We start from the raw sequence: 20,859 nt of genomic DNA on the forward strand, positions 1-20,859 counted from the left end.
ATCTTAGTTCCCTGACCAGGGACTGAAACCACGTCCCTTTCAATGGAAGCGTGCAGTCTTAACTACTGGACCGCCAGGGAAGTCCCCTCTTAGGCCCTATTAAAATGAGACGGGGACTTCCCTGGTGGCACAGTGGTTAAGAACCCAACTGCCAATGCAGGGGACACGGGTTCGATCCCTGGTCCTGGAAGATCCCACATGCCGAGGAACAACTAAGCCCGTGCTCCCCAATTACTGAGCCTGTGCTCTAGAGCCCACGAGCCACAACTACTGAGCCTGCACACCACAGCTACTGAAGCCCGCGCGCCCTAGAGCCCGTGCTCCGCAACAAGAGAAACCACTGCAATGAGAAGCCCACACGCCGCAACTAGAGAAAGCCCGCGCACAGCAACAAAGACCCAATGTAGCCAAATACATAAATAAATAAATAAACAACAGAAATTTATAGAAAAAAAGAGACAGCTGCCACCAGCTTCAACTTAGGAACTTCATAGATAACCATATCAAAAGGCAAGACTTGGTACCAGAATACTATTATTATGAATTCTGTACAACAAACTCATACCTAGGCCGTACAGCTGAGTTCATTTTACATCCTATCTTCTCTTCCCATCTCAAACATGATATCTTTATAAGCTAAATTAATTTTGCCAGATAGTTCTTTCTTGCAAAAAACCAAACTTTAAATAGAAAACTTGTTATGGTCCTTTCCTTTTTTTTTTTGAGATTCCTTTCTTACATCATTGCCGAGATAGGTAAGCAACAGTCACAGATTGATAATAAATGATAGTGACCATTTATTGAGTACTAACTTGTGCTACACATTGTGTTGGATTTTTCACATACGTCGTCTTATCTAATCCTGTAACAGCCCTGAAATAGGTGCCCTTATCTGCAGAAGAGTTAACTGAGGCCCAAACACGTTAAGTGACTTGCAGAAGGTGACACTGGTAATGAAGAAGCTGGAATTTGAACTATGTGTACTCAGGTGTGCTTGATTTTAATCCAGTGTTTTACCCACTATACCATAACAAAAATTGAAAAGGAAAGTCCAGGGCCTACAGCAAACAGGATGAGATAACTAGAAGTCATTGAAACATTTAAAAAATCATCTAAATTTTTTTGAAAATCTCTAATGCAATAAGATTTTCCCCAACTGTTTTTCCTATACCTCCAGTAAAGGCTTCTATTATTTCTTTCCTCTTCTTTTTTTTTTTTTTTTTTTGTCCGCACCACGCTGCTTGTGAGATCTTAGTTCCCCGACCCGGGACCGAACCCAGGCCCCAGCAGTGAAAGTGCCGAATCCTAACAACTGGACTGCCAGGGAATTCCCAAGGCTCCTATTATTTCTAATATGCAACATACCTGCAACCTCGCTTCAACTACTAAAGCTGATCACCAAGGTCAGTAACCACTAAGCACCGTTTGGAATCTTACAGCTCCCATCTCCTAATGGTCTCTAAATTCTGCCATTTTTTAATAACCCAAATCCTTCATAATGAAATTCATGCCTATGAATCACTGGTCCTAAGCTGTTGCATTTCTATATACTAACAACGAACTATCAGAAAGCGCAATTAAGGAAACCACCCCATTTCGTGCCATACCAAAAAGAATAAAATACCTAGGAATAAATCTACCTAAGGAGGTAAAAGACATCTACTCAGAAAAGTATAAGACACTGATGAAAGAAATGGAAGATGACACAAACAGATGGAAAGATATACCATGGCCTTGGACTGGAAGAATTAATATTGTTAAAATGACCATACTTCCCAGGACAATCTACAGATTCAGTGCAATTCCTATCAAAATACAAATGGCTTTTTTCACAGAACTAGAACAAATAATTCTAAAATGTATATGGAAACCCACCTCCATTTTAAATTAGGATTGTTGATAAATAAATTCAAGTTTACTTGGAAGTTGAGGTATACAGAGGTTAAAGTACAAGCTGTTTTACTAATAGCCAGCTACAAAGGACACTCATCACAGGTCAAATTTTAACTAGTGAAACCGCTGCCATCCAAAAAGGTTACTACAAGCAAATCCAATATCTCTTCAAAGCCTTACTACAGTGAAAATCTTAGTAAATGAGGTAGTCATCCTATGCAGGCATTGATATTTGGCCAAGATAAACATATTAAGAAAGAAGGCTGATGAAGGTCAAAGAGGAGGAGGGAGGCACCGTAACTTTGACCATACCTCCTCCCATTTCTCTATGTCACCTTGGATGTGGGAGGATGTCTTGTGCCCATTTTCAGTAGGGTTTGTCCTTTGATTCATTTTGCCAATACCAAAAGTTAATGTACATGATCCATCCCACTAACTCAGTCATTCCTCTCAACAAAGATGGTACCTTTTAGGACAACTGGTAGGCATTATGAAAAAGACTAAAGCTGGGACTTAGCTGGCAGTCCAGTGCTTCAGACTCTGTGCTCCCAATGCAGTGGGCACCTCCCAATGCAGGGGGCATGGGTTTGATCCTTGGTCAGGGAACTAAGATCCTGCATGCCGCACAGCGAGGCTGAAAAAAAAAAAGACTAGGGCTTCCCTGGTGGCGCAGTGGTTGAGAGTCTGCCTGCCGATGCAGAGGACATGAGTTCGTGCCCCAGTCCGGGAAGATCCCACGTGCCGCGGAGCAGCTAGGCCCATGAGCCATGGCCGATGAGCCTGCGTGTCTGGAGCCTGTGCTCCGCAACAGGAGAGGCCACAGCAGTGAGAGGCCCGTGTACCGCAAAAAAAAAAAAAAAAAAAGACTAAAGCCAATTAAACTGTGTCCTTGGCCTCATCAGCCTCCTAAAATTAATAGAACAGACCATAAGCACACAATTAAACAGAATTTAAGGAAAAACCCAATGAATCTTAATTGTCTTCATCAGCAAAAAAAAAGTTATTCCTTCTTCTAGAACATGGTAATACAGTATATTACCCTATATATAAAGTGTTTCTTTTCTTAGTTCTTGGTGTTACGGTTGTACATGCAAAATTCAAATGTACTAAATGTCACAAAGAAATTGCATATACAGAACCCTATTTCCACTTCTTAGTAGGAATCAATCATTGACTAAGTATTTAGTTAAGTGTAGAGCTGAAAGGAATATAAGACAAGGTCTTTACTAGGCAGGATCTTACAATGTAAATGAGAAGATAATCCCCGCACAAAACTGCACACAATTAGAAAAAGTTTAATACAGTCCAAGGGGTGGGCCCCATACTGAGAGTTAAGGGAATTCAGATTAGGATAGCCTGGAGTTGTCTGGAAAGATGTCACGGAGGACTTGGGAATGGAGCTGGACTGTGGAGAGTGAGTAAGAAGTGGAAAGGCACAGAGTGAAGAAGAGATTTGGAAAGTGGGGGAATTTATGTTGGAAAGAGGTAAGAAAGAATTAGAACAGGTCAAGAAACATGAAGGGCATTGAGTAGCAACCTAAAGAACCTGGATTTTATTTTGAGAGGCAAAGTAGAGCCTTTGGAGACCTGAGTAAGAAAGTGACTCAGTTAAACCAGTGTTTTAGAAAGACTGGACTAAGCTGGAAGGGAACTAGGCTATAAATTATAATACCAGCTAGACTAGCAGTTTTACCTCTTTGAAGTCATGGATCTCTTTGAGAATGTGATGAAAGCTATGGGCCCTCGGCCTAGAAAACAGACACACACACAGAGTTGTGCAAAGTACACAGACCCCCTGAAACCTTCTCATAGGGATCCATGGACCCAGGTTAAGAACCCTTGAATTCAACTTTTTTTTTGGTAGCAGGCCAGAATTAAACACCTAGACTAGGAAAATAGTGAAAATTTTCACTAGTGAAAATATGAAGAAAGCAAGGCTTTGAGAAATAGAGTGCTCAAAATGTGACAGGAAGTACAAGGTGAAAAAGTTGCTTGCCCCAGATTTTTAAAGTACATCTGTAGCAGAGACTATTATAACTCCCAACATCCATTTTCCCTTCTCTTTTATGGTAACAGATAGTTGAGTATATGACCACCCAGAATAAGGATACCCTTTCCAGCCTTCCCTGCAGCCAGGGTGGCCATATGACTATGTTCTGGCCAATGAGAGGATAGAAGAAGTGATGTTTCAACTTCTGGGTCTTACCCTTAAAGGGATGGTGTTCTCTTCCCCTCCCCCTTTTCCTCCCTCTTGCTAGCCAGTATGTGGCTATAGTGGTGAGCGATCCTGGACCAGAGTTGAAAGCAACACCCACAGGGTGGCAAAGAAACAATGTAGAAGAAACTTGAACCTCTACAGCTTTGCAGAGCAGAGCTGTCATACCAGCTCAGACTTCTACTTACTTTATTCAACCCACTGTTATTCCAGGTCTCTGGCACAGCCCCTGAACACATCCTATCCAATATTGAATTTGCTACCGGAGGTGGGTTGCTGCCATAACATAACCTAAAATGTATATGACACTGGCTTAGCAGTCAGGTGGTGGGTACCGAGGACCCAGGTATTTCAGACTAGAAAGCTGAAGCAGTGTTATGTTATCTGACAAAACATTTGGTAAAACTGTCACTTGTGATATCTTGAAAGGCAGGCTGCATGCCCATGGAGCCTGTAGCTCAGTAGTCTGTGTTCATTGTTTCTTGTCACTTTCAGGAAAGCCCCAGAAGGAAGGTGAGGTCAAGGAGGAGCTAGTTCATCAGCAAGAAGAGATGGAGGGAAATTCACTCCACTACTGCGAGGTTTTCTCCATCTGTGGCCTCAGTACCTAGAGGGCAGACTCAGCCAAGGTTGGAAGAGTAGAAGCAATTAGTAAAGGTAGTTCTGAAGAGGCTGTCTTAGCCAGAGATAGGAGAAAAGATGAAACCCCTTTTTAAGTACCTTCTAGTAAGCATTATCTGTTAGACGATGAAAGCCAGCTGAGCCTTCAATATCACACAAAGGGTTTTGCCTTCCCACTACAGCATATTAGTTGAGATGGTCTCAAAATAAACACCATTAAATTTAGGGAGTCGAGTGGGTAAAAGCAGTAAATAAAAGACCAGGGTTTTCAGGCTTAAAAACTAGGCCCGGATGAGCTTTTTGACTGTGGGCAACTTGCTCGTGGAATGACTAGAAACAAAAAGCCAAAAAGCCAAAAGCAAAAAGACTGCAGTCCTAGGAATTTTATTTAAGAAACTGAACTGCTGGGCTTCCCTGGTGGTGCAGTGGTTAAGAATCCGCCTGCCAATGCAGGGGACACGGGTTCGAGCCCTGGTCTGGGAAGATCCCACATGCCGTGGAGCAACTAAGCCCATGCGCCACAACTACTGAGCCTGCACTCTAGAGCCCGTGAGCCACAACTACCGAAGCCCGTGCACCTAGAGCCCGTGCTCCACAACAAGAGAAGCCACCGCAATGAGAAGACCACGTACCACAACGAAGAGTAGCCCCCGCTCACCGCAACTATAGAAGGTCCACGCGCAGCAACGAAGACCCAATGCAACCAAAAATAAATAAATAAAATAAATAAAAATTTTAAAAACCTGAACTGCCAAAGAAATTCCAACTCCAAATCTCAAAAAATGGTACAAATGAGCTTATTTACAAAACAGAAATAGAGTCACAGATGTAGAAAACAAACCTAGGGTTACCAAGGGGGAAATGGGGTGGGGCAGGATAAATTGGGAGATTGGAATTGACATATATACACTACTATATATAAAATAGATAACTAATAAGAACCTGCTATACAGCACAGGGAACTCTACTCAATACTCTGTAGTGACCTATATGGGAAAAGAATCTAAAAAAGAGTGGATATATGTGTATGTATAACTGATTCACTTTGCTGTACAGCAGAAAGTAACACAACATTGTAAATCAACCACACTCCAATAAAAATTAATTTAAAAAATAAAAAATAAAAATAAATAAAATAAAAAACTGAACTGCCAAAGAAATCCCAACTCTGGCCAGAAAAAAAAAATCTGTAATTGATGACTACCTAAAGTAACTCTCAGGCTCCTAACTTTATCAAAATAAAGTAGACCATGAAAGGTGTGCAGCCCCCAAGGAGGGCACACTCCCCAATGCCCTCAGAAGATACAGGTTAAAGAAGAACCCATAAGGCAAGACCAGGGGAAGGGACGGGGACAGAGCTGAGGGGCCAGATAATCTAGTGAACTTACCACTCAGCCACATCAAGGGGCTTTATCATTCCTACCTATCATACCTATCAACAGGACTTGATAACTGGTCTGAACCAGTGGCTGCTATAGATTCCTCATTCTTTCCTTTTGTGGATGGGAGTTGCCTTTGTACATCGAATGTGTATATATTCAGGATGGATGGCAGTTCATAAAATTCCAGACTCCAAGGAGCCACAGCCAGACCTGCTGGAGAGGACTGCACATTCTCCAGAGATAATGGACTTTGAGCTGGATTAAGGAATTGAATGGAGGAGGGAGGAAGTGAGTACATTCTATGTGTGGGAAGAAAAGCTTAGGATATTTGAATGGCCAAGGGGCCGAGCGTGGTGATTACTAATTATTTTCCGACATCTATTTTCCTCTTCTCTCTCAAAATAATTTTTAATTGGAAGGTAGCCACCCTGAGTAAAGACTATGCTTTCCAGTCTCCCTTGCAGGTATGTATAGACGTGTGACCAAGCTCTGTGGACGTGAGCTATATGCAATCTCCTTCCTCATTCTCCCACACAGCCTAGTAGGAGTAGTATCTATAAAAAGTTTTTACAGGGCTTCCCTGGTGGCGCAGTGGTTGAGAGTCCGCCTGCCGATGCAGGGGACGCGGGTTCGTGCCCCGATCCCGGAGGATCCCACGTGCCGTGGAGCGGCTGGGCCCGCGAGCCGTGGCCGCGGAGCCTGTGTGTCCGGAGCCTGTGCTCCGCGACGGGAGAGGCCACAGCAGTGAGAGGCCCGCGTACAGCAAAAAAAAAAAAAAAAAAAAAAAAAGTTTTTACAAAATGATGTGATAAGTTCTGAAACAGAAAAAAAGAAAGAACTGTCACAGATCTACATGGAATGATAATTTTGAAGAAAGTTACAAAATGGCCCACTTGCCTTTAAGTTTTATTCAGAGTATTAAAAAAAGATATAAGGAAAAAATTCCTTAAGTCAGATCCCACAACTGCAACAAACAACTAGTTCTCAGTGTTGATTTTACTCTATCCTCTCAGTACAACACAATATTGTACCCTTAGCCTGCAGTTCTAACTCCATACTGAACTTTCAAAGTTCACCAAGGATCCCACAATACAGCAAGTTCATTGCTAGGAGGGGTGGGGAGGCACAAGTTGGTGATGAGGGAAGAGAGAAGATTATATACAGATAAAATCAACTCCAGAGATATTTTTTCAAACCACACCAGCCCAAAGCTCCCTAGATGATTTGGATACAGTCTTGCCATTGAGAACCACCAGCCCAGACTTTTCCCAGGCAAAGATTAATTCTCGACTGCCAGGCTGTTAAAAGGAATCAAACAGAGACCCAGCAGTGAGGGAAAACCTCAAATAAGATCACAATAATTGCACACTGAGCACACACTAGTAAGTTCTTAATTGAAGAAGAGATTGTCAAATACATCTTACACATACATCCCTTATGACTATAACAGTGTTTGGCCACAGTGGCCACGGACGTCCTGCTAGAGAATCACCTAGAGTGACATAAAAATACAAATTCCTGAACCTCATCTCAGGCCACTGAATGAGAACTAGGGTGGGGTTTGGGGGAGGGGAGAGGGAGGCTGGCCTGGGAGCTAGCATTTTAACATCATGCAGAGTGATCTGAATGCACGCTTCAGTTTGAGGACAATTGGCATGTAAAATTCTGGGCACTCAATTTGCCAAGTGAAATAAGATACCTATAGTCTTACTCTCAAGGGATTAGCAATCTAGCTGGCCAAAATCCTGTCCCTAAAGAAACCCGCTAGACTCAAGAAGGAGAATCAGTTTTATTCTAAATGTCCCCTGAGATCAAAAGCAAAATATCGAGGTTCCAGTGTGTGATGTACTGCTCAAAGGTCAGGTGCTTAGATGATGAAGGGGCTCCTAATTGTTAATCCAATAACTGGATCAAAGATGCCAAATGACCTTCCTCTAATAATCGATCTGTGTTCATCTTCTATTCTGTGAGGATGAATAAAGATACAGTAACTTTGGAGCATACACCAAATACTCCAAATTAGTCTCTAGCATATGAGGATGCAACAGAGCTTCCAAAAACTGATATTCGTGTCTCCTAGATACATTAAAACCTGAGTAACACGTTTCTAAATTCAGCAAAGAGCTCTAAACTCTGAAATTAAAGAGGCTACACAGAGGAGACAAATGGATAATAAATACCATGCTGTGGTCCAAGACCATCTACTAACTGCCCTCTTCACCCTAGTCACAGTCGCGATCCCCACACATCCCGGCTCACACCACCTTTGGAGACGGCCCTGGAAATGTATCCTTGGGTGAACTCCAGGAGCTGGGATATCTTAGAACTTTTCTTTTCCTGCAGCCCCGACTCCGCAAAGAGCTAAGTTCTTACACGTTTTACGACCAAGGAATGGAAAAGACAAGAGCTCACAAAACCATTCTGTGACCCCGACCCTGACAATATGCACGCCTGTCCGCCTCTGCTCCCTCGCCTCACCTTCCTCCCCACACTCCTACTCGCACACTGAGGCCCCTAGAAGCCCCAACTATCAAAAGCACCCCACCCCAGGACAGGCAGGAAGGCCCCCTGCCTCTGCAGGCCCCACGCCCACCGCCCGGGCCCAATCCCTGACCTGGGGGGCGCGCCAGGCCGCCCTGGGGCTCCCGGCTCTCGGGCTTCCTCGGCGGGTAGCCGTAGACACCCCTCTCTGTCTGGTAGCCGCGCCGGAGGAGGAGCGGAGGGGCCCGGCCGAGGCCCAGTCTTGCTGCTGCCACAGTGGCCAAGGCCATGTCCCGCCAGGCCCCCCGGGCCCAGAGACTTCTGCGGGAGATCTAGGGGTCGCGTCCACAGGGAGGTAGCTCCTGGAACCCACCGCGTGGGAGGCGAGAGGAGGGAGGGGGTAGGCGAGGGGAAGCCCCGCCTTCGAGACAACGCCCCCAGTTCTGATTGGCCAGGACCGGCCCTCGGAGCCAATCTAGATCAGCGGCCTTCAAAGCGAAGCCGCGCCCCGGGATCCGCTGGGACTCGCGCGGTCCTAGAGGCTGAGGGTAGCCCTGGATTTGGGAAAATGGGGAGTGTTGAGCAGAGCGTTACCGGCTTTCTGGTATAAACCTTGATATACCTGTATATGCTGCGGTCTCCCACCAGGAGTGATCACCCACCACCCCTCTCCTGGAAGCCCCAGAGCACATCCTCACACACACGATGCAGTCTCCTACAGAAAGGAAAAATTAGCGACAGGGTGCATGAAAAGTGGCTGGGACTCAAACGAAGGGACTTGTTTTGAAGGAAAGGTCATAGAAAGTAACCAGAAAATCAACATCCCCCCTCCATTTGCATTTTTGTAAGAAACATTGAGGGAGAAAGACTAAAAGAGAGGAGAAGGAGCCTGTACGAAAGCGATAGAATAGGAGTGAAGAGAAAGTGAAAGTGGACGTGGAAGATTTCATGTGGAGTGAGGTAGATGTGCAAGGCGAGGGGCACACCAAGGAGAGGGGCAAGCATGAGCACAGAAGCCTGGGAGAGGCTGCAAGGCATTGCAAGTGGTTCCAAGAGGCCGGCGAATTGGGTGTGTACTGAGAGATGGGAGTGGAAAGGTAAGATACAGGATAACTGCATGATTAAAAGAGCTTTCAGTAAAAAAGAAGGAAGTAATTACGAGATCAATGTCCCTTTATATCCCAGAGAAGGGGATCTCCAATCTCCCACAGTGACAAGGTTAGCCTTGGACAGGAGCAAGGGCACTTCATAGAATTTAAAAGGAGGAAAGGCAGAGCATAAGCGTATCTGTTTCAACAGGCTGATAGATTTAATCAAGGAACGATGATGAAGTTCTTTTCTGCTTCAATTTTTTTTGGTGAAATATTAAGCAAGATGAACAGCAGAAAGTGGGAGTGAAAAGACATGGGAGGACGTCTGGAAGGGATAAAAAGGTATGAAGCACTGGGATGGGAAAGTGAACAGACCCGGAAATGTCATGATTTGGGGGATGCCAAGAGCCCACTGAGGCTTGTGGTTACGGACTTGACTCAGACAAGACAGAGTGATTGTGAGTTTTTGTCCAGATATGTTCAGCTCCTTTTGCAGGTGCAGGGTAGGCAGGAGTTGTATTTAACTAAGGATGGATTTTTGCCTGGCAGGTATGATGGAGAGATGGGGCAAGGGAGAATTCATAACACTGAGCCATGCAGTCCAGGCTGGAGAAGTTGAAGGGAGGCTTATGTTGAAAAGTTGATTGGATCAGGGGACTGAATGTACCAGGGGTAAAAGAGTGCAGAGCTGGAGTGGGGATTCTCATGTAGGTGAACTGGTGGTCTCACTGACTGACATTTGAAGTTGGGACTTTGGGTGGAAGGCAAAAATTGGAATCAATTTATTTTCTTTTCTCTCTTTTTTTTTTTTTTTGGCCTCGCAGCATGCAGGATCTTAGTTCCCCTACCAGGGATCCAACACGTGCCCCCTGCAGTGGAAGCACAGAGTCCTAACCACTGGACTGCCAGGGAAGTCTCTGGAATAAATTTCTTGAGGCCCGTGGACCTTGGATAAGAATTCTTGATGTGGATTGGCAAAGTTCATAATGTTTCAAAAAGTTTGCTGGCCCACTGTTTTGGTAAATATATGAGAAATAGGCACTCTTATACATTGCTAGTGGAAATGTAAAATGGTACAAACTCTATAGAGGGAAAACTGTCAATATCTTACAAAATTAGAAATGCACATTTCATTTAACCCCATGATTCCGCTTCTAGGAATTTGAAAGTCTAGGATAGACTTTCATACACACACTCGAACACAATTTTGTGTGTACAAGAATATTCACTGTTGTGTTGTCTATAACTTAAATTTTAAAAGATTGTATCCTAAATATCAAAAAATAAGAGATTAAATACGTTATACTACTTCCTTACAGCAGACTACTACAGAGTCATAAAAAAGAATGAAGCAGCTCATTATGCCTTGAATTGGAACAATTCCTAAGATATATTTTTAACTGAACAAAGCAAGAGCAGAGAGCAGTATGCATAGAATGCCGACATTAGAGCATTAAAATATATAGACTTTAGGGGCCTCCCTGGTGGCGCAGTGGTTGAGAGTCCGCCTGCCGATGCAGGGGATACGGGTTCGTGCCCCGGTCTGGGAGGATCCCATGTGCCGCGGAGCGGCTGGGCCCGTGAGCCATGGCCGCTGGGCCTGTGCGTCCGGAGCCTGTGCTCCGCGGCGGGAGAGGCCACAACAGTGAGAGGCCCGCGTACAGCAAAAAAAAAAAAAAAAAATATATATATATATATATATATATATATATAGACTTTAAAAATTTGTGGGACTTCCCTGGTGGCGCAGTGGTTAAGAATCCGCCTGCCAGTGCAGGAGACACGGGTTTGAGCCCTGGTCCAGGAAGATCCCACATGCCATGGAGCAAATAAGCCCGTGAGCCACAACTACTGAGCCTGCCCACCACAACTACTGAAGCCCACACGCGGAGAACCCGTGCTCCGCAATAAAGAGAAGCCACCGCAATAAGAAGCCCGCACACCGCAACAAACAGTAGCCCCACTCACTGCAACTAGAGAAACCCCATGTGCAGCAATGAAGACCCAATGCAACCAAAAATTAATTAATTAATTAATTAATTTTTAAAAAATTTGTAAAGGTAACTATACAGACGTATATGTGTGTGTATAAATATGTATTTCTTTACACATAGAGTATCTCTTGAAGAAGATGCTGGAAATTATTGCCTCGGAGGAGGGGAATTGTTAGGCTGGGGATGGGGACGGAAGAAGTTTCACTTCTCACTTTTGTAATTTTTGAACTTTGTGACATTTGTGTTTTTCAAAACATAAGTTAAAAATCACTATTTAGGGCTTCCCTGGTGGCGCAGTGGTTGAGAGTCCGCCTGCCGATGCAGGGGACACGGGTTTGTGCCCGGTCTGGGAAGATCCCACATGCTGCGGAGCGGCTGGGCCCGTGAGCCATGGCCTCTGAGCCTGCGCGTCCAGAGCCTGTGCTCCGCAATGGGAGAGGCCGCAACAGTGAGAGGCCCGCGTACCGCAAAAAAAAAAAAAAAAAATCACGATTTAATTTTTTTTCAAAACTGTATCTCCTACCCAGGATTTAATATTTTCAATACTTCCCTTTGAAAGGGAAACTATTGCAGTCTCTTTTTGAGCTGCAGCACCCATGAGAAATGGCATCAAAAGACATGTACAAGAATGTTCATAACAACTTTATTATAAATAAATATTTATTATATTGTTTATTTACAATATAATAAAAAAAATTTAAGTATCAACATTGAAATAGATAAATAAAATTGTGGATATCAACACTTTCAATGCAGTCCTTTCATCCAGAAGGCACTCAATAAGTATTGCTGAAAGAAGGAAAAAAAGAGGAAAGGAAGAAAAAAAAATGAAAGAAAAAAATATTTTCTAGCTCTGCCCCCCTAAAGTCAACAAGCAGTGGCCAGTCCAGGGGTAATAAGCTCTCCTAATAACCAGACTGTGGTCTCTAAATATCAGTTTTTACACTAAAATGAGAAATGGCTGATACCATATCAAACCTGATCACAGGACAAGTGTGAGGAGGAATGAAAGTGCCCACTGAATTTTGCAATACGAGAGCATAAGTGACTTTACCAAAAGCAGTTTTCGCTGTGTAGTAGGTGCAGAAACCAGACCAGAGTGAGAGGAGAAGGGAATAGAAGGTGAGGAAGTGGAGATGGTGTGGGCAGACAATTGTTTTGAGAAACTTCACTCTGAAAGGGAGTGGAGTGAATTATATAGCTGATGTGATGAGTGAGGTATTTTTGTTTCTTTACATTATGTATTTATTTATTTAGCCTCACCATGTGGCTTGCTGGATCTCTGTTCCGCAACCAGGGGACCAGGGATTGAACCCAGGCCCCTGGCAGTGGAAGCACAGGGTCCTAACCACTGGATCGCCAGGGAATTCCCTCTTTACATTTTTAACGAGAGTCCAGAATATGTTTGAAAGATGTTACAAAATATTAAGTTGAAAATACAGGAGAGAGGGATAAGCCCACGGAATGAAGTCCATGCAGAGGGGGGAGGGGATGGAATCCAGAACGCAGGTGGTGCTAGAAAGGAGAAAAGTCATTCTCCATCAATTCAGATGGAAGGAAGAGAAGATGGGGCAAGAGCAGTCAGATTTGTGGACCGGTGATGAAGTTTCTTCTATGTGAACTACGAGTCTGGGTAATTTCCCCAAAAGATTTACCTGAAAAGGTGCTGGGCAGTGGGAAGACGAGTCAGAGTTGAGGAAGGTGGAGACAGTATGAAATTGTTACCAAGGAGAGTAGCAGAAGGTGGAAGATTGTCTTAAAAGTTTTGAAGTTCACCCGGTTGAGGTTGGTGGCCATGAATATAGAGAGATACCAATTTCTGCTGTTTTGTAATTTTTCTCCTGCCTTGGTACTGAGAAATTCAGAAGGATGATAACTGGATTCATTCAGGGCTGAAGTTTTTCCAGGCAGATGTGATAGAAAGGTCAAGAGGCAAAGACATTTAAGATATTGGTTAGTGGATGATTGAAATAATAAAACATGGGCTCTAGGCTACCATTTTTTAAATGCTATCAAATATAAGAATGGGCTGTTGACAAAAGAAAGGGGCCAGTGGGTTGGCAGTTCCAATGAGGTTGAAGACTAAGTAAACTGGGGGTGCTTGAGAATCACATCTGGAACAGAAGGTTGTAGACAGAAAACAGAATGTTTGAAGTGATCATTGTAGCAGTGATGCAAATTTTGATAATGACCAGCTTGTTGGCTAAAGTGGAGTGGGGAAGAGTGTCATCAGAGGTGAGAAGGTCAAGGAACTGAGACAACAGGTTTTTAGATGAGTTGCCATAAGGACATTAATATCTCCTTGGAAATGGCAGGACTTGGAGTAGAGGAAGACTCTTAGTTGTAGGTTAAAGTTTTCAGTGAATTACGAGAAGTGACTAGGAAGTTGACAGATGATGCCGAGAAGGGGCAGGTGTGGCACATCCCTAAAGCATGGATTCAGATCAGCAGGGAAATTTGCAAAAAAGGAGGAAGCAACTGGGAATAAAGATGATACAGATCCCATCTTTGGATCTTAAATACATCCAAAATTGTTCTCAAATATGTTCACTCTCCATCCATTGCCTGTCTGGGCCATCAGCACCCCTCTCCAGGAGTTCCACAGTAGCTTCCTAAATTGTCTTCTTGTCTTGGGTCTTTCCTTGCTTTGCTGTGCTCCTCTCACACTGAGTCAGAGTTATTTTTATAATAACAGATTCACATCACTATTGCCTGAAACCTTTTCATGACTCTCTGTTCTTCTCTGTTTCTTTTTTTTTTTTTAATAAATTTATTTATTTATTTTTGGCTGCATTGGGTCTTCGTTGCTGTGCGCAGACTTTCTCTAGTTACCATGAGCAGGGGCTACTCTTTGTTGTTGTGCGTGGGCTTCTCATTGTGGTGGCTTCTCCTGTTGTGGAGCACGGGCTCAGTAATTGTGGCTCACGGGCTCTAGAGCACAGGCTCAGTAGTTGTGGCTCAGGGGCTTAGTTGCTCCACGGCATGTGGGATCTTCCCAGACCAGGGATTGAACCCTTGTTCCCTCCATTGGCAGGTGGGTTCTTAACCACTGTGCCACCAGAGAAGTCCTCTGTTCTTCTTTGGATAAAGTCTGAATGTCTTATTACGGCTAAAAAGTTCTTTATAGATCACCAACCTTGACTCATTTTTTATTCATTTATTTATTTTAAAAATATTTATTTATGTATTTTGGCTGCGCTGGGTCTTAGTTGTGGCCTGCAGGATCTTTTAGTTATAACGGCATGTGGGATCTAGTTCCCCGGACCAGGGATAGAACCTGGGCCCCCTGCATTGGGAGCACCGAGTCTTACCCACTGGACCACCAGAGAAGTCCCTAGACTCATTTTTTAAAACTCTCATCTTCCCATTTTCCAGCCAGAAAGTTCAATGTGCCAGACTTTCACACACAAACCCTTTTCCCTTTGTAATCTCATTCACACTTAGGACTTTAATTAGCAATAAAAAAGGAATGACACCAAATACAAATCACCAGCATAATCTCTCTTCTGGACCCAGGATCCACATATGTGGAATACTGCTTACCCGACATTTTCCCTCTTGTGTGTCATTATGAACTCATGATATACTAAACTCCATGATATATTAAAATATGATCATTTTGCAAACTGGTGACCCACAAGTCCCATCTAAACTGCTGATATGGGGAATTCCCTGTCAGTGCAGTGGTCAGGACTCGGTGCTTTCACTGCCGAGGGTGCGGGTTCAGTCCCTGGTTGGGGAAATAAGATCACACAAGTTGTGTGGCACCGCCAAAAATAAAATAAATAAATGGCCCATATATGCTTTGTTTGCCATCAGAGTGTCTTAATTTTTTTTAATTGGATGCTTTTATTAAAAACATGGAAGATTGCATATTCAAGTCCAGATTTGTGGTTTTTCTTAGAAAGCTGAAAGATCTGGCCACACTGCACCCACTGTCCTCCATGGCAGGAATCAGCATGAGCTGAGTGGTGGCTGGCCTCTCTAGATGGGGCGTATGGGTGCCAGTTTTCAGACACCACCACTCTTACCTTTATGTGGTCTGCTTGCTGGGACCTATAGCCACTTGTGTTTGCAACCCCTAGTCTGCTGTCATTTGTCTGCCTGCCTCTTCTTCCACCCTTAATTAGAACCACACTTCCTGTGGTTCTCAATGTGCACCAGTGATACTATTTTCAGTTCCTCAAACATCCATACGTTTCCTACTTCAGGATTTTCACACAAGCTATGCTCTCTTCCAGGAAGGCTCTTCCTCCTCCCCTCCCACAACAATACATATACCTGGATGATTCCTACCCTCCTTCTCCACTGGGCTTGGAATTACTTCCTGAAAAAAAAAAAGAAGGTGTTCCTGGCCTCCTTGGCTAATTTAGTTCTACTCTATGCCCTCATAGTACTCCTTATTATATTAGTACAATTTTGTTAAGTGTTTCCTGAGTTCCAGGTATGTCATAATTATAGTTATCTAAATTTTTGCCCCCTTAGAGTATTTCAGTGACTCTTTCTCTACCCTCCCAAGCATAATTAAATAATTGATTAAATTTGTGTAACTGAAATGTGAGTATGATATGACTCCTTTGTGGGTGGCCCTCCCACTAAATTGTAAACGACTAGAGTGTGGGATTATGTCTGTCTACGGCATTGTTCTATCCCCAGCACCTAATTTACTGTTGAACACCCAGTAATTTAACAGTAGGTACTGAGTAAAAAATGTTGAGTACATGAATTAATGAAAGAAGAAGAATATAGGATAAAGGGATTGGATATGAAAACTAAGGGGAGGTGGGGAGATGAAGACCTTCTGGCTTCTGAGTTGAGCCACTGTACGGTTGGTGGTGCCATTAACAGATAAAGGTGCAGTGGACAAGCAGAAGGCTGTGAGGCAGGATTAATTCCATTTTGGACATACCAATATTGAATGTTTATGAGACTCCTGAGTACAGGTATCTGACACATAATTAAACATATGTGTATAGAACTCAGAAAACTCTTTATAGTGGATAGTATCTTTATTTTGCAGAGTTGAGGTCAGACAGACCCCAGGCACACACAACTAATAAGCAGCAGAGATAGGACCTGAATCCTGTTTGTTAGGCCTGAGATTAATACTAACCAATTTTTCAGGCCTAAGGTTTCATACTATCCATTCTCTTCCTTATTGCTATGATACTTGTTGTATTATAAAGAACACTATTCATTTTAGAGATCTGTCCTTCTAAAATATTCATTCTTAACAGAGCTTATAATAAAATAACATATTTTCAATTACAATCTTCAATTTCTACTCACCGGTTCTTAAATTGAGGACAATAACTCACCCTTAGACTTGGGTGCCAGTATAAAATTGTATAATGCTTTTCTGCCAGAATGTGTTTTCAAAGGAAAAAGAACAGTGTGGCCTAGCAGAAAAAAATACGAGCTCTGGGCCAGAGAGATCTGGATTTGAATCCAGGCCCTGCCACTTACTCCTGTAGGAGAGGAGAAAACTTATTCTCTATCTACTCATGATCTGCTTCTGGGGGACTGTGAATTAAACTGAGAAAAGATATAATAACATGAGAAAAGGCATATATTTCTTTATTGGTGTTAATACTTTTTGTACATGGGGGCTTCACAGAAAAGAATGAAAACCCGAAGAGTGACTAGACTTGGGGCCTCATATACCATTTTAACAAAGAGTGATATATTATGGACAAGGGATTTGTGCTTCTAGGAATGGTACATTGTGAAAGGTGACTACGAAAAATGTGGTAGATAAAGGTTATTTGGTACGGTTTGTTATGCAGATTCAATTCCTCTCTGGTGGTAAGAATCATTCTCCTCTTACTGGTATGGGAGTCAGGAAGTTTATGTCATCTTTACAAATGGGACTCTATGTCATCTTTACAAAGAGAAATTTGTTTCTCAATTGCCTTCAGCTTAAAATAATTAATATGCCAAAGTGGCATATTTGGGGTGGCATGCCCTGATCCCCTTTACTACATAAGCCTTAGGCAGATTCCTTTAACTCTTAATCCATATACTTACCTGTAAAATATTTAAGTATTTGTGTAAAACACATAAAGTCCATGACTAGAACATAGTAGATGCTCAATAAGTGGTAGCTACCACTATTATTATTCTGAGAGTAAGAAAGTGATTGAGAAGATAGAGTTATATATAATGCTGAAGTGAGGTGGAAGTTAAAATTGTCAGAGCTAAAGTTAAAGTCCAATGAGGTTAGGATACAGGATAGAGTCTTCTACATGGACAATGAAATGACCTAGAATAATAGTGGGGCTTTCATGAAATTTTGTCATTATCAGTTTCTGCCTTTCTTGAGGCCAGAAATAGTGCTTTATTCATTTTTCTACTTTATTTCCAAAACAGTGATTGATACATAGTAACACTTTCAAAATTGGATGCATGACACTGTCCAGAGAATGAGATGACAAGACACAGATGGAAGGAAATATTTGCAAAAGATGTATCTGACCATAATGATGGATAAATGTCATTATACATCTGTTCAAACCCACAGAATGTACAGCACCACAGGTTAACTTTAATGTAAACTATGGACTTTGGGTGATTATGATGTGTCAATGTAGGTTCATCAGCCACAGCAAATGTCTAACTCAGGTGAGGGATGTTGATAATGGGGGAGGCTGCTGTGCGTGTGTAGGGCCATGGAGTACATTAGGAAATCCTGTACCTTCCCCTCAATTTTGCTGTGAACTTTAAACTGCTCTAAAAATATATAAAGTCTTAAAAAAGAGACATATCTTTTTTTAAATTTATTTTATTGAAGTAAAGTTGATTTACAATGTTGTGTTAATTTCTACTGTACAGCAAAGTGATTCAGTTATATATATATATATATTCTTTTTCATATTCTTTTCCATTATAGTTTATCACAAGATATTGAATATAATTCCCTGTGCTGGACAGTAGGACCTTGTTGTTTACCCATTCTGTATATAATAGTTTGCATCTGCTAATCTCAAACTCCCAATCCATCCCTCCCCCACCCCTGCCCCTTGGCAGCCACAAGTCTGTTCTCTTTGTCTGTGAGTCTCTTTCTGTTTTGTAGATAAATTCATTTGTGTCATATTTTCTTTTCTTTTCTTTTTTTTTTTTTTTTTTTTTGCGGTACGCGGGCCTCTCACTGTTGTGGCCTCTCCCGCTGCGGAGCACAGGCTCCGGACGTGCAGGCTCAGCGGCCGTGGCTCACGGGCCCAGCCGCTCCGCGGCATGTGGTATCTTCCCGGACCGGGGCACGAACCCGTGTCCCCTGCATCGGCAGGCGGACTCCCAACCACTGTGCCACCAGGGAAGCCCCCATTTGTGTCATATTTTAAATTCCACATATAAGTGATATCATATGGCATTTGTCTTTCAAAAAAAGAGACATATCTGATAAAGGATTGGTATCCAAAATATACAAAGAACACTTAAACTTAACAATATGAAAACAAACAACCTGATTTGTAAAAGGGGCCAAAGACCCTAACAGATACCTCACCAAAGAAGATATACAGATGGAAAATAAGCATATGAAAAAATACTCCATATCATATGTCATTTGAGAAATACAAATTAAAACAACAATGAGAGGTTGGTGACCATATGGAGATGTGGGGAGGATGGAGGTCACGGAAGCTCCTGGTCCTTTACCGGTACCCTGCCCTAGGCATCTCTTCCATCTAGCTGTTCCTGAGTTATATCCTTTAATAACAAACCAGTGATATAGTAAGAAGCAAAAATGAGACACCACTACACACCTATAAGAATGGCCAAAACATAAAAAATACTGACAATACCAAATGCTGGCAAGGATTTGGAGCATCAGGAACTCTCATACATTGTTGGTGGGGACGCAAGATGGTACAACCACTTTGAAAGTCAGTTTGGCAGTTTCTTACAAAACTAAAGATACTCTTACATATGATCCAGAAATCACACACCTTGGTATTTTCCCAAATGAGCTGAAAGTTTAGGCCTACTCAAACACCAGCACATGGATGTTTATAGCAGCTTTGTTCATAACTGCTAACTGCTAAACTTGTATACAATCCGGATGTCCTTCAGTAGCTGAATGGATAAATAAACTGTGGTACATCCAGACAATGGAATATTATTCAGCACTAAAACGAGTGAGTTATCAAGCCATGAAAAGCCATGGAGGAAACATAAATGCATATTACAAAGTGGAAGAAGCCAGTCTGAAAGGGTCACATAATGTATGATTCCAACTATATGGCATTGTGGAAAAGGCAAACTGGAGACAATAAAAAGATCAGTGGTTGCCAGGGTTGAGGGGAGGGAGGGATGAAAAGGAAGAGCACAGAGGATTTTTAAGGCAGGGAAAGTACTTTGTATGATTTACTACAAAGATGGTTACGTGTGAGAGTACAGAACCAAGAGTGAGCCCTAATGTAAACCATGGACTTTGGGTGATGATGGCATATCAACATAGGTTAATCATCTATAACAAATGCACCACCCTGGTGGAGATGTTGATAATGGGGGAGGTTGTGCATATGTGGGAAGAAGGCAGTATATGAGAAAAGTTTTTATCTTCTTCTCAATTTGCTGTGAAGTTAAAACTGCTCTAAAAAATAAAGTCTCAAAAAAATTAGATGTGGGACTTCCCTAGTGGTCCAGTGGTAAGCCTCCGCACTCCCAATGCAGGGGGCCCAGTTTCGATCCTTAGTCAGGGAACTAGATCCTGCATGCCGCAGCTAAAAGATCCCATGTGCCACAACTAAGACCAGGTGCAGCCAAATAAATAAATATATAAATATATTTTTTAAATAGGTGTATGCATGGATGAATGAATGCATGAAAACAAACTGTGGTTAATTCAGGAATCTGTTGAAGTCAAGTGGGGTTAAAAAAAAGTGTTTATGAAGAAGAAGACTATAGACCAGATTTAAAGTCTGAAATATGTCATACTTATAAAATGTATTTGTTTAACTATATGTATAAAACATGTAATGTAGGGAATTCCCTGGCTGTGCAGTGGTTAGCACTCTGCGCTTCCACTGCAGGGGGCATGGGTTTGGTGTCTGGTCAGGGAACTAAGATCCCGCATATGGTGCAGCCAAAAAAACCCCCAAAACAACACGTAATGTTATAATAATGATTATCATCTTCTAGTTATCTATTGTTGTATAACACATTACCTCACAACTTAATGG

General features: G+C 42.6%; 1 protein-coding gene across 2 annotated transcripts in view; it reads right to left on the reverse strand.

Moving 5' to 3' along the window:
- The window catches only part of DHTKD1 (dehydrogenase E1 and transketolase domain containing 1), a 52,854-nt gene extending 43,881 nt beyond the window's left edge, over window positions 1–8,973 (reverse strand). For both annotated transcript variants that reach the window (XM_082619572.1, XM_082619571.1), the window contains exon 1: window positions 8,726–8,973. In XM_082619572.1, the coding sequence (XP_082475698.1) occupies window positions 8,726–8,882 (157 nt within the window). In that variant the 5' untranslated portion in view covers window positions 8,883–8,973. The remainder of the gene's footprint in view (window positions 1–8,725) is intronic.
- Between the last annotated feature and the right edge of the window lie 11,886 nt (window positions 8,974–20,859).

The sequence above is a fragment of the Mesoplodon mirus genome, assembly GCF_964341445.2.
Source record: "Mesoplodon mirus genome assembly, chromosome: 4".
NCBI lineage: Eukaryota > Metazoa > Chordata > Mammalia > Artiodactyla > Ziphiidae > Mesoplodon > Mesoplodon mirus.